Source organism: Triturus cristatus, chromosome 6, assembly GCF_964204655.1.
Source record: "Triturus cristatus chromosome 6, aTriCri1.1, whole genome shotgun sequence".
NCBI classification, from domain to species: domain Eukaryota; kingdom Metazoa; phylum Chordata; class Amphibia; order Caudata; family Salamandridae; genus Triturus; species Triturus cristatus.
The window spans coordinates 1,930,364,973-1,930,379,671 of NC_140589.1; the positions used below are offsets into that span (position 1 = coordinate 1,930,364,973).

The 14,699-nt window shown below is 45.2% G+C and overlaps 1 protein-coding gene across 2 annotated transcripts in view; it reads right to left on the bottom strand.

The window, feature by feature from the left end:
• Positions 1 to 14,699, bottom strand: part of LOC146822514 (NACHT, LRR and PYD domains-containing protein 3-like) — a 326,776-nt gene that overhangs the window by 150,196 nt on the left and 161,881 nt on the right. For both annotated transcript variants that reach the window (XM_085613632.1, XM_085613633.1), the window contains exon 8: positions 5,100 to 5,270. In XM_085613632.1, the coding sequence (XP_085469758.1) occupies positions 5,100 to 5,270 (171 nt within the window). The remainder of the gene's footprint in view (positions 1 to 5,099; positions 5,271 to 14,699) is intronic.

Genomic DNA, 14,699 nt, shown 5'->3' on the forward strand with positions numbered 1-14,699 from the left:
ACACCAAGGGGCGGATGACAGTCCGAAAGGGAGACTGCAAAATTGGTATAGCTTTCCCTCCCATGTGAATTGGAGAAATTTCTGATGGGGTTTCCAGATCGGGATTGTCAGGTAGGCGTCTTTTGAGTCCAGTCTAGTCAGCCAGTCGCCCTTTCTTAGGATATCTCTTAAAAAGTGTAGTCCCTCCATCTTGAAGTGATGGTAGACAACCCAGTGGTTTAAGTCTTTTAGGTTTATGACAGGTCTCTGTTCTTTGTTTTTCTTCTCTACCAGAAAGATGTTGCTGATGAAGCCTAATTGTGTGCCCTCGATAATTGCCCCTTTCTTTAGTAGGTCTTTTACCTCTTGAGAGACCAGATCTTTGTCTGTGGATGAGAAGGTAATCTCTCGCGGGCGTCTTGTTTGGAAGGGGGTATCGGTGAAGTCTATCTTGTAACCCTTCACTGTATTCAAGACCCAAGTGTCTTGAGTTACTAAATTCCAATTGCCAGCGAATTGGCGTCGTCTCCCTCCCACCCTTGGAGGGGTATCTGAAAGGTCTTCCGAGGTTCCTACCTGATGTGAAGGAACGTTGTCTCCGCTCGCCTCAGAAGGGTCGTCTGCGGTTCCTCTACCTCTGTGGGTAGAATTGCTGGGTGCCGTAGTAGTTGTTAAATCTGCCTCCACGGCCCATGATGGGTCATAAGGGGGGTATTCCATGGCCTGGGAAATGACCCCGCATTCTCCCGGCCCTGGTAAAAACTCTATCTTGAAAAACTTTTTACATTTCTTTCTGGGACTTTTGGATGGAACTAAAGGCACCAACGTACTTAGCCATTTCCTTGATGAAATCTTCCCCCCAAAAAAGGCCTTGGGAGTTAGGACCTCCATCTTTTTTGGATAATTTGATCAGCTTAGGATCGATCTTCAATAGCACCCCTTTCCTTCTCTCTGTGGAGATGGCGGTATTGGAATTGCCTATAAGGCATATAGCCCTCTGTACCCATTCTCTACGTTCTTTTGGGTAAATTTGACTATTTCCCAGGTAGGCTGATTCGGCCATCTCAAATAATTTGGTGAGTGGGCCTGTGGTGTTGAGAAGGCGGTCTTGACAGTATTTAAATCCTTTGTCTATGTCTTTCCTGGGGTCTTTGGTGTTCTTAGCTATGAAAGCTACTACTTTGGGATCTAATTCCGGAGTCATAGCCACTTTATTGGGTAGGAAGGGACGCGGACATTCAGACCGAAGTCTGGATCTCACTTCTTTGGGAATCTCTTTCCTCAACCAAAAGGAGAGGTAGTCTGCGATGTGTTGGGATGGGGTCCACTCCGGTGACAGGGGGTGTTTTATTAATAGAGGATCGAACATTTCCTCACCAAATGGGTCCATGTTTCCCATGTTGGATCCCGAGGCCTTAGATGCCTCTTCGGAGCTTCCCGTTCCCCTTAACTGTACTTCTTCCACATCTGTATTGAATTCAGAGGAGCAGGATAGCTCGATTTCTGGTTCATAGCTATCATCGCTATCTATGTGGATAGGGAGCTCAAGCCTTTTTCTTGCCCATCTGGGGTGCCCGAGGCACCAGCCTGGTCACCGCCTAGAGAGTGTGATGAGGGGATGGAGGTTTTAGTTTGCTTTGCGCCCTTTGTTTGGTTTCCTTCAGAAGCCCTCTTCTTGGGAGCCTTGGTTGCTCCATTTTGTTTATTCGTAGAGGGGTGTGGTGATGTGTGAGATATGGACTCTATTTTTTTATTTATCGATTATGCCCAAAACCTTCTCCAGAGCCTTGTTGACTAGCTCCTCCAATTTTTCCTCAATATTTATTTGAGGCGGGGGTGGAGACATTCTTATGGGATTAATGAGGGATTTTAGAAAAGCTTTTATGAATCTGGTAATTACAAAATTAAATTTGGCAAGTAAGTAGAATATTATAGGTTTAAATAAGTTTAGTAAGGATAAAAGGCTTTTATATAATAGTCCCCTATAGATAAGGGTAGCCTCTCATTAGCAGTTCCTATCGAGCAATGTGCGTCCCAACCAGCTGATCCTAGAGATAAAGGCAGTTATTTGAATCTGCAGGTAGCGTGTCAGGGACAGCTGATTTGTCCCCACTAAGAAAAATGGTGCTGGCGTTCTGTGCAATGAAATTCAGCCCAAAGTCCTAAAATGGCCGCCGCACACGTAGCAACGTATGTGGCTGCCTGCTAGGATACTTTCCTTTCCTTTTTTTCTTTGGCCTAACCCAGCCCTTCTCGATGCGCACAATCGCGTCGAGGGGGCCGGAACGAGGGGTCTGTGGAGCGGGTCACTTCGGTTAGATGCTCGTCGTCGCTATGAGGGGAGTCCTGGCAGCCGACTTGTCTGATAGAAATACAGGCGCTCAATGAGATAGCGCGTGGATCAAAGGGACGCGTTTGGGAACGCGCAAGTATTAAACTGGTAAGAGTTTATAGGTAAACAGAAGTAGTGAAAGACTATTCAGTTTCAGAATGAAACCGGAGAAAGAGCGCATAGTTTGGGTAGAGCTTGTGAAAGAAGGTGAAAAAATTCAAGGCCATAAACATGAACATAAAACACATCAAAACGAGTCTACCAAGTTAACCATATCAACTAAACAATTATACATAGTCATACAGCATGATAGACAGTCAAAGTCTTTAAAAGCGGCAAGCTGTAAAAGGAGTACTGATCTTTCTGAGCAGCAGCAACAAAGAAGGAAGATGGCTGGTCATGGGGGGACTTTATAACACGTTAGAATGTTCATTGTAGTTCTATGTTCTTCAATTGTTGCAGCTGAGCTGTGGCAATAAAGAAGACTTGCATAAGAAGGCCTCCGTGTCATGCCATAAAATCGACACGGAGGCCATATTATGAAAGTGTTTTATTTGTTGCTGTGGCCACGCATTGGTGATCAGAATAGGTTGCATTGGTGGGAAGTGTTAACAAGCATTTGCAATGCAAAAGGTCTCGCATTTGGGAGATTTTGAGCTATTGGCATTGTAAATGACAATGCCTTTTATTTATGTCTTTTGAAAACCTCTATAAGTACAAAGAGCACATAAATAAAAGGCATTGTCATTTACAATGCCAATAGCTCAAAATCTCCCAAATGAGAGACCTATTGCATTGCAAATGCTTGTTTTATTTTGCGCTCCGATTCTATGCGCTCCTTATTTTCCACAACATGTATTAGAGGGTCTGTGAGACAGATAAGATTCTGTGCATTTTACAAGGCGTGGTATAACATTTTTCGTTTGTAGTGCCATTGAAAAAGTGCGCCATCTATTCATCTACCCGACCAAACCCGTGACCTACAAGTTACACGTTACACTCACGGACACATCGTCAGCGTGCGCTTAGCTCAGTAAATAGATCACGTTAAAGCTTGAGGAGAACCAAGGTCACAAGGTTGATGTTATGAAACGTTGAGAGTAAAAATGAGCGGGTTTCAAGGCAGTTTGTTGTTTACCTGGCTAACAATCGGAAGGTTGATGGCTGATGATCTCTGCAGAGCCGACTCAGCTGTTCATCGCAATGAGGTTGATGACATAAAGGTTTAGCTAATAACACCCCACCCCAAGGGCTTGGTCAATGAACTCTGCGTTGTGCAGTTTACTATCACCATTATTCTGTTGTGTGAGCGTCTCTGCTTTTCTAGTATTTTGGGATGACTACCTCTGCAAATAGCACATGTTCCCCCAAAATAGGACCATTTCCAACTCGATTGAACATACACTTTTGTGAGTGAAGCCTTCAACACAGTTTTAATGTGATTGACAGACATCTAAATGAATAAATGTTTTACTGTACAGCTTGCATAAACATATTCTGGACGCTTTAGGGAAATCGGGACATGTCCTCCTGACAGCTGGTGCCCATGAACTCCTGAGAGGGCCGGGTAGAGGTTTGTATGCTTCACGTTAAGTTGTTAGAAGCCCGGACACAGTAGTCGCTCTACGGCACAGTTAGGACACTTTTGACAGCTTTTGGGCTTGTGCGCGCATTTAATTGTTATGTTGAATATTTGGATGGCACTTTTGAGACTATAACGTTACTTCGAAGAGCCAGGAGAGGCAGGGGAATGGAAAAGATAAAGGCGGGGACTGGAAAGTGAAGATGGGGGTTTTGATGAAGCCAGCTTCCCCAAAAGGCAGGCACCGGACTGAATACCAGCATTATGTGGGAGTGCCTCAAGGGTCCTTACGGGATGGGAGGGAGCGGAAAAAGTAGAGGGGAGTTGAGAGCAAGAGGGCACGGCATGAGGAGACGGGGAAGGGCCCTGTCAGGTGATGGTGCGAGAGACCACAGTTTGGGGAATCCAGACAAGCTGCACTGTCTGCGAATCCTCCTTTCACAAGTTGGACCAGGAGCTCTACAGAGAGCTGCAGGAAACGCGTAGCGCTGGGTTTCAATGCAGTGAGGTCGGCAGCAAACCCACTAACTGGCACCGGTAGCCTGTTTGTTCAGGAACTGCCGAAAAGACACGCAGTGTAACACTGACTGCACTGTGTCCTTTTGAGGTTCCCCTATGGAGTGAATGAGCTCCCTGAAGGAAGCCAGCCCCACTCCTGCAACCCGAGAGAGCCGGCAGCCACGGACGCAGATCCGGACATTGCGATCCGACGTGCTTCTCACAACTTGTGGGCAGAGATCGCAGTACAAAGAGAAAGTCAAGCAGTGCGCACGCACGCACACACACAAGCACGCACACCCCTAACTCTTTTAAGAAATTAGCATTCTAATTTGTCCCAGGCGCCATGGCAAGAAAAAACTAGTCCCTACATTAAAAGATACCTCCCTGCAGCGTAAGTTAACTGTAGTTGGTCAATGCTGCTTTCTCCAGAAACGGAAGAAAACGGAAGGGATATATGCGACCACTAGACAACAATGAGTGAGATAAGAAGAGCTATGCCAGATTTCACCAATGGCAAGCCACAAAAAAAGAGAAACGCAATTGGTGGAGTTTCACTAGTAATACTGATTAATTGATGCCTCGGAGAGGCAGCGCATGCGCTTCCTATGCGAGACCTAAAAATGGCTCTCTCAGCACTAGCCAGACACAAGTGATCTGCAATGCCTCACATTCAATCCACCGTTCTGTGGCACAAGGGACACCTACCCCAGGGTCTGTAGCTTGCAGTCCGGGTGTCTCAGTCCTTCACACAGCTTTGTCACTCCAGAGTCCCCCAGTTCATTGTCGGCCAAGTCCAGGTCTGCGAGATGGTGATGGACACAAAAGACAGAGGAGAGGTCATCACAGCAAGAGTCCGTCAGGGAGCAGCGATCCAGCCTGCGGAAACAGAGAGACGCTTCATCACACCAAGGGAAGGATATCAGTGCACGCTGGGAGAGATATCACACCCTGGGAGAGATATCACTGCACCTTGGGAGAGATATTACACCATGGGAGAGATATCATACCCTGGAAGACTATAGCCCATGAAGTCCAGCCTTAAATCACCCATAGCAGTGATACCTGTTGAAGCTAACCTGATAATAACATATTCACACTAGGAATTACCCCAAGAGAAAGAAACAATATACAACACATCTATCCCCTTTAATAACATAAAACAAAATATAATATAACAATGAGGTAACACTTAGGTCTAAACAACCTCACACATAACCTACATACTTAATAGAGGGTTTCCCATAGACACCCACCTCCTTTACCCGTGACGCAATACATTCAATGTCACAATAATTGATGCCAACTTGTCCACCATCCATTCCTCATCATTGTGTCATATAAGGATTAGCAATCCCCTCTATCACCTTTACAGTTGGCCACTCTCCTCACATTCCAAACGCAATCATCTTGCGTGCCTACACTGGTTTTGTTGACTTTGACCACAATCATAGCTTTGTCAAACTTAGATGCAGATATTAGACAGAAGACCAGGTTTACGAATCCTCACCCACTGACCCACTTCTAACATAGGTTCTCTGACCTTCCACCTAGCATCATAGTCCAGTCTATCTTTCTCCTCTTTCCTTTGAACTTTTAAGACCATCCCCTTCAGTGCAGTAAGCTCTTCTCTTTCCTTCTGTTAAACCCTCACGCACACAACTTGGAGGCCAGATCCCTGCCCCTTAATAACTTAAATGGACATATTCATGTGGTTGTATGGGGAGTAATACCTCTCTCTTAACTTATTCTTTCGCTTAAATCCAAAACCTCATGCTCACTCAATACTTTCCTTCAAGACATGATTAAACCTTTCCACCTGTGCATTTCATTGAGGTTTATGCAATGTAAAACAAACATGTCGGTTATTGCAGTATCAAGGAAAACTCGCCATCTCTTGTGACTTCAAATGCACGCCATTGTCAGTGATAAGTACTTCAGTCTATATCCCTCCCAAACAAAAACATTTAAACAACTCTATAACAGCCCCAGTGTTAGCTTGTGTAACAACCTTTAATTCAGGCCACTTAGAATGACAGTCCACTAATACCATCGCAAACTGAGCCTCCTGCGACAAAGCAAAGAAAGGGCATGTCATTTTCAACGCCACCTTCTGCCATGGAGAATCAGCCCATTCCGCAGGACATGCAGGAACAGCCTTAAACATCTTGTCACTATTAGCACACACCTCACATTCTCTTACCACCTTATCTACCATCCTATCCATGCCTGCCCACCAAAAACACGTCCTAATAAGCTTTTTCATGCAGGACATACCTAAATTTCCTTCATGTGCCAATGAGAAGATACTCTGACCATCAATTTCCAACTCTCCTGATATCATCTAAAATGGAGACAACATAGCAGGATTGTCTCTTCTTTTGAGCCACCCTTGCACAACAGACTTATTCACCTGCAGTAAAAACAGATCACTTTCATCTCCTTCCCTCCATATCTCCTCACTTACATTCTCAAAGCTTTCCAAAACAATTTCTTTAATGGTGGATACCATGTCCACTTCCTCATAGTCCTTCAAAACCTACACCTGATTGCAAGGAACAGAGGTTAATCAAGATAACCTGTCAAAGGTAACATTTCTTTTACCTGGTACGAACTCATTTTTAAAGCAGTACTCTTGACGTCTAAACGTCAACCTAGCAAAACATAAAGTACCATTCTATCCCCCACCTGGAGACAATATTTCAACAAGGGGTTTGTGATCAGTTTTCAAAATAGAACGGGAGCCCGCTATGTACTTGTGAAAGTGCCCCATAGCCCACACACACATGCTAACAACTCTCTCTATGACAGTATACCTTATTTCGGTCTCACTAAGGGTGTGAGATACAAATGCCACAGTCCACTCTTCCTTTCCACACCTTTGTGACAGCACACTTCCAAGTCCTCTAGGGCAGGATATGGTGTGACCACCAACATACGTTTACCTTGCTACAGCGCTCGTTCTTTCAGAATCGCCATCTGTACTGCCGTCACCACTTTTTCGACAGTGGAAAAACGCAGTTCAGCTGAAGTGTACAAGTGTGATTTGCATGCAATGGGGACGGTGTCGCCCTCATTGAAAGTTAAGTACGTGAAGCCCACTGCACCTGGTATAATTCTTATGACCAGGTTTGTGTGGTTATCACGCGTCAGTAGATATTTTGAAGCAAGAAGATCAGCTTGCAAAGATTGCAAAATTGCTGTGTGCTCTGGCAGCCAACTTGATTTGGAAAAAGTAGGTTGTACCAAGGCATAAAGCGACTTGATACGCTGGGCATAATCAGGAATATACGCAAGACCGAAATTCAGAAAGCCCAGCAAAGATTGTAGTTTTTTCAATGATGTTGGAGCACGCAAGCTTGCGCACTTTTCCAGAAAGTAAGGAGCCAGTCCTCGACCTTCATTGTTGAGCTCGTAGCCCAAAAACAACACTGTATACTCTGCAATGTGAGACTTCGCAAAGTTGAATTTGTAACCGAAGTCTGCAAACATAGTAATTATGCGATCAACGCGATTTAGATTCGGGCACAACTCGTCGTCAGTGAGATAGATATCATCGACATACGAGTACGCATCAGGGTCTACCATCTCCAAGAGAGAGACCACACGAGCGGCAAAGACGCCCGGGCTGTTTTTATAGCCCATCGGCAGTCTCTTGTACTGTTTTTGTTTGCCGCCAGAAGTAAACGCCGTCCATTCACTACTCATGGAGGACAGGTTATGGCTGAAAAAGCCATTGGAAATGTCAAGTGTGGTTTTAAACCGTTTTCTCACGAGACTATGACGAGAGCAGAACTGTGGGTATTCTGTACCGCCCATGTCCGGCAGTGAGAGTTTAGGTGCCGGTAATCCAAAACCAGGCGGTACGACCCATCAGGCTTCGTCACAGTGAATAAGGGATTATTCATTGGGGACACACAATCTTCAATAACACCCTGATAATCCTATTGATCAAGGATTTCCGCGACGTGAGCTCGAGCTTCGCGACGCATGGGATATTGGGGTTGCGGCTGGGGCGTGGACCGTAAGGGAATCTCATGGCTTGGCGAAAATATATCCCACCCAACCTGAGTACGGTACAACGCCGGAGCCAACACTTGAGCCCATTCCTCGGCTAACCTATTAGCTTGTTCATTCGGAACTGTGTGCGCAAAGGAAGGGAGGATTACCTCCTCCCACCTAGGAGCCTCTAAAATGAAAGCCGGGGGCCAGTCCGCCTCCGCCAACAGAATGTCATAGGAGGAGGTCAGATGATCCCAAAAGATCCCTTGAATTGTACGTTGTATGTCACCTTCAATCAAAATAACAATGTTATATAATCTATCAGGGGGAGCCACTCTAGTGTCAGCAGTTTCTACAGTAATGAACGTGTCAGTTGCTGTCGCCTCCAGATATGGACGCAGGGCTTGTCGCACTACTGTAACTTCCGGCGCGCTGTCGAGCAGCGTTAGTGCCCATGTCAGGTTCCGAAGCTGCGTCCGCACTATCTGTGGCATACCTCGCTGTCAGTGCAGCAACTTTCTTCTTTTGAAACGGGGGTCTTTGTCGTGCAAAATCGTCTTGCTTGCCTTTGCCGTCAGTCTGCCGGGGTTGATCACGTCCTTGTTGGGCACCCCGCCCTTTCCCACGGTCTCCGCCACCGGACTGTGAAGCCGATGTTTCCTGTGAAGAATGAGGAAAACATTGGTCAGAAACCTGAAATCTATCAAGTGACTTAATAGTAGAGCGATCGCGCAGATCATATGTGCGTTCACTAGCAGACTGCACGGGCGAAGCAGGACGAGACTCCTGTTTCTGTCGCTGCTTTCCCTGTTTCTTTTGTCGCCAATTTTGTTTTGGAAAATTAGGGCGATCGTCTTTACCAGACGAGCTCACCTTAGTCTGCTGTATCAAATCAGGAATTTTTACAGTCGGTTTAACACCCAAGGCTGTGCGACCTATAGATCTATAGGCTGCTGCAATAATCTTAGGAAACTCCCTAGGCTTGTCGAGTTCGTCCACGAGGTCTAACTTATTACCCACTTGCAATTGCACAGCATCTCCTTTGAGGTTACCCATGACCATGGAAGCCACCACGTCGAACACCCCGACAAGCCGCATTCCCAATTCCACAGCCGCCTCCGCTCCGTGATTGTCTTGAACATGTTTAATGACGGAGGGAAGCACAGACATAGACGGAGTGCCGAAGCACTTCGAGTATGTCGCGGCAAAGACCTTACCCCAGTTGTCACAATCGGCCATTTCTGGGACTAAGTCTTTTGGCAAACTAATGGAGTATCCTGTGTTTCTCCACAGGAGAAGTATTCGGAAAGACCGCTTCTAGCTGGTCAAATTTCTCAGCAAGCCAATAAGGTAATTCATCCTTATTCTGGGGGCGCTTGCCCATTACCGAGTTAACCATAACAGGACTGATAACCACGGCGTTGCAGCTACTATTAATCTGTTACACCAACGTTACTGGTGGCGCGGTTTGTATAAACAAGCGGGCACTTATGTTCTTGATTGTGACATTTGCCAGCAGATTAAACCTTCAACTACTGCGCGTCCACCACAAACACAGTTGTACATATCCAATAAACCACTTGGGTGTGTTTATTTGGATCACTGCGGTCCATTCTCCTCTAATACTGCGTATAAGTATATTTTAGTTGCAGTGGATTCGTACACACGTTTTCTGTGGGTGTGGCCACAAAGGAGTGCTGATGCCCGTACTGTCATCAAGGATTTGCGTGTCTTTGTGGGAACTTTTGCGTGTGGTACCTTTCATTCTGATCAGGGCCCTGCGTTCGCCTCTAAGGCGTACAAAAAAGCCATGCAGAATCTGGGGGTCCAAGTCAAATTTTCGTCTCCATACTGACCTGAGGGTAATAGTGTGGTGGAGCGAATGAACCGTGACTTAAAGCAATCTTTGACAGCCAGGGTTTTAGGCACTGGCCGGACCTGGCTAACCCATTTCTATAATGTCCAACGTGCACTTAATAATCTCCCTAGAAGGTCTCTGGGTGGGCGGACCCCATACATGATGCTCTTTGGCATAAAAATGTTTGTCCCGGACCTTGACGATCTAGACATGGCGGCACCTGCCGCACCCTTTGACGTAGATGATCACGGTGCTGTATTGCAGACTCTACAAGGAGCCAGAGACACTCTAGCAGAGGAACATGTACCCTCTACATCTGATGCTGCGCTTCAGATCCTGGTAGTTGGCTGGCTACCTCGAGTTGGTGACCTGGTCCGTGAGAAGGTGGAGAACAAGAAGGAGTTCGGCCCCTCTTATCGAGCCCCGGTTCCAGTGCTTGGCGTGCAGGGTACAAGAACAGTCATTTTACCTCCACTTCCTGGTCGCAAGGATAACAGGTACATCTCCATTGACAATGTCAAACTACAGCGAGAGGCCGATTCTTCTTAGTATGACTCCAGCGGTTTCTTGCCCTGCGATACTGAGAAATTCTGTTTTGCCACCGACATCTACCACCATGTCTGATGTTGCCATCGAGATGCATACAGTTACTGATCCTTTGTCAATACCACCGCCTGGTAGGTACTGAGTATGCTTATCCTGTAGATGTAACTTTGTCTGTTTTACAGTCGACAGCAATTACCTGGTCCTGTGCTTCTTTTGACACTGACTCAATGACTTCCAATGCCCTGTCCAAAATTTCTATTTTTGCGGTTTGGTTTAAAGAACATTTTTTAATTCCCCCTTGGACTTACATTTGGCTACTACTCATATGTTTTTTCCTATTCATGTCCATTGGATTTGTGGTGGTGTTTTTTCGTCTTATAAATGGACACTACCTTAAAGAAAGATCTACAATTAGACTAATTGATGGAACTTTGGCCCCCCACTCCTCATCACACATCATGAAAAGGGACCAGACATTTGTGAATATTACTGCCTGGCCTGTGCTAGATGGGATTGCGTGGGATGCTGTTAAATTTCAGATTCATGGTCCAACCGAGGTTATCAATGTACCAAATGTGTTTCGTGTTTCTATGGGTGATGTAGTTAAACAAAACATCCGTTCTGATGATTGGGACATTCAGGCCATAGAGGCACTGTTCTCTGATTTGAAATATTATGCCGCATTTGATGCTGAGGATTTGAATTTAGATACTGCTAATTATGGTGAGCAGTTTTGCTATCAACATTATGGCAATCGTTTCCTACACATAGCTAATACGTTCCGAAATGTTGTAAATTTCACCCAATGGGAACATTGTCCAACGCCAACATTGGTGAACAAATTCACTTATTTTTCTGATTTCGGTGTTTCGAATCCTGCCTCATTTTATTTTAAAATGGCGGCTGAGTCAGCCTCTAAAATTAGGCTGCCACACACTAAATTGTTATATTCCAAATCCTTTCTGGATGATTTGTCAATCAATGGTTATGATCTGTGGAAGGCTACTATTGATCTTAAATCGGTTTGGGGTTCCAAACCGTGGCAGGTACAAGGAACAGAGGCTTTGCATCGTGCCTGCCTTATCCCGAATCACATTTTATTCTTAAATTCGACAATCTTCCAGACCACCTGCTTTGGATTGGCTACTACGAAAAAACTGAATTCTCCCTCTACTCCGGATCTGGGTGCTTACCCATATTGGGATAATCATACTGATCTGTCTCTTGCTGCGTTGCAGCCGCGCATTAATGATACATCCTTCAACATTTCCAAATTGCATTCTGAGGGATGGTTGACATGGCAGACGAGTTCTGATTCCTGTCAAAAATGTTTTCTAGGTTTGACACCAGGGTACACGCAAGTTCGCGTGGACCCTCATTTTGAATCTTCTCATTCGGTAACTACCTACTCGGTAGGTAAGTTATGCCAATCTTGGCTGCAACATTCCACATTGGCAGCTGTTAAACTTCATTTGTCCAAATTACATTACATTAGATTTGAATGATTTTGTTAAAGGCCCTGTAGGTGGCAGGTCCAAGAGATGGGTGTATGCTATTTATAACGAGGTTTGGAAGTTATTACAAATTGAAGCTGCTTCCAGGTTAAGGGCTATTGATCAAGCCAACATGGAAAAAGTTCTCGCTGTTATTGACAATAGCATTAACACCCTTTCTTCTCGAATTTACACATTAGATAATATTGTTTCATCTGTTGTTGATATTGTGCAGAATGATATGTCTGTTTTGTACCATGGTCAAAATCAGTTACGTTCTATAATGCAGTTTGCATGGACATTGCAGACGTTAAAGGCTGGGAAAGTCCCCTGGGACTACATGAATACGTCATCTTTGTTCTTACCTTTTAATCTCACTGCAAAACAACAGTTCATGTCAATGAAAGATGCGACATATTCATTACTGCATAAAGAAAAGTTAGAACCTTTGCCTTTCTCAGTGGCCAAATTGAATTCTGCTGTGTGGCTTATCCACGGGTTAATCACATTGCCGTTTCCTTTGTTTAAATTCACTTCATGCATGAAACATTATGCCCTAAGTAGATATGAACCACTTGGTACTGCCTTCCTGCATGAAGTTTGGTCACTCCCATTTACATACAGGTGTACGAGAGATGGTAAAGAGGTATATTTGAAAGGTGAGGAATGCACTTCCGCACCTGATCACTCTATAGTCTGTAGACACATACAATTGCATGGTGCATGCAATGTACACGCTCCTAATTTAGCTTGCGTCCTGAAAGGGATTCCAGTACCAGTTATTACACCGTCTTTCACGCTGCTAGCTAACGGTAGTTATTTGCTTTTAAATAATGAAGCTTGCTGCTGGATGCTAGTGGGAATTCCCTACATTGTGACTGTATCACAGAGGGTAGTTTGTTGTAAGAATGTACTTTTCCCACCCCCGCATGGGCGGCTGGATGTACCCATCTGGCCTTCCATTCCAACCTTGAAAGCAGAGTTCAACAAGATGAGCAGAATAAGGGCTCTATTGTCTCAAAAAGAAATCGCGCTGACTTCTTCCCGTGAAACCTTTGTCCTTCACGTAGCAAATACGCGCACCGAGGTGCAGGCGCTTTTGAATACTGATCTCCCACTTCATTTTGGAGCTCTGATTCAAACTATCTTTAATGCCTCGTCAACAACTGGCTTGGTGCTTTTTTTCAAAATTGTGGGCTCCGGCCTCGTGACCTCCTTCCAAACTATTTTTGGTGTTATACCGGCATTTTTTCATTCTATTTTTTCCAGCGTCTTTGGCGGTCTCCCGTTGATTCTCGCCCTTGTGGCTGGCGTCCTGTTGTTGGTCTGCTTACTACGAAATGGCTGCACAATTTGTGTCACACGACAGCCTGTCACGGCTGGACCATCTTCGTAACCGGATGCTTGAATATTATGGAACATTACCACTGGCGACTTTAAGCATTGCCTATGGATTGTCCTTCCGGTTTTCCTACTTTACATGCGTCCAACCTGTTTTTCATTGCCTAGATTGTCCATTCGAATGGGCTCTGGATTTGTGCCTGTCAAACTTGGTGTCTCCTGCCCCGGATTTTGATCGACTAATGAGTCCCTTAGTGGCTCATGAGTTGGACTGTTCTGGCGTCAGGATTATGGCCTGTGGAGCGGCACATGGAGTCCTAGGGAATTGAGACATCGGTACGGCTGCATATGACTTCCTGGCACGTAGCTATCTTGAAGAAAACGCCAGTTGTCCTCTGATTGTGCTAGAGGCTCCAGTTGTCAACGACCATATATGCTCCTTTGCATTACTGGACTGGATGGCGGACACCTTTGCTGACCAGTCCAACGACTTCTTTTTGGAAGCCGTTGCGACTTACTGTGCTTACACATTGATGGATTAATTTGAATCTCGTCCAACTTCTTGTTGTTGTTTTTTTCCGACTTTAGGCTCTTTATCTTTAGGCCTTACGATTAATTTTTCCTTTAAATTTTTTCCCTTTTAATGGGGTTTTTCTCATTTTTTTTTCTCTTCGAACCTTTACGGCAATTATATGGATTTACAATTCGTGCCCTTGGTTCTGTTTCTTCGAACTTGAACTCTGCGACCCCAAATTGTTTCCCTATTTGCTAGTGGCCCGATCAAAGGGGGGTGTAGTGAGGGCTGCCCTTTACCTACATACATTGCTAAGTTAGCATAACCGCGTAGATGCTAGAAAGCCATCTTTTCACTTTTGCTGCTTTTGCACACGACACTGTCGATACATGTTATTCTTTGAAAAATGCTTGCTCGACTTTTCTTCACATGAGAACTGTCTGCTGTTCACCTCTATAGACGTGCGCTGCGACCTTGGTCTGAACATTGTGTAAAGAAACAGTCTGGGTCGCCAGACAATGCATGTTTTGAGTTCAGGTTGATCGGCCCACTCT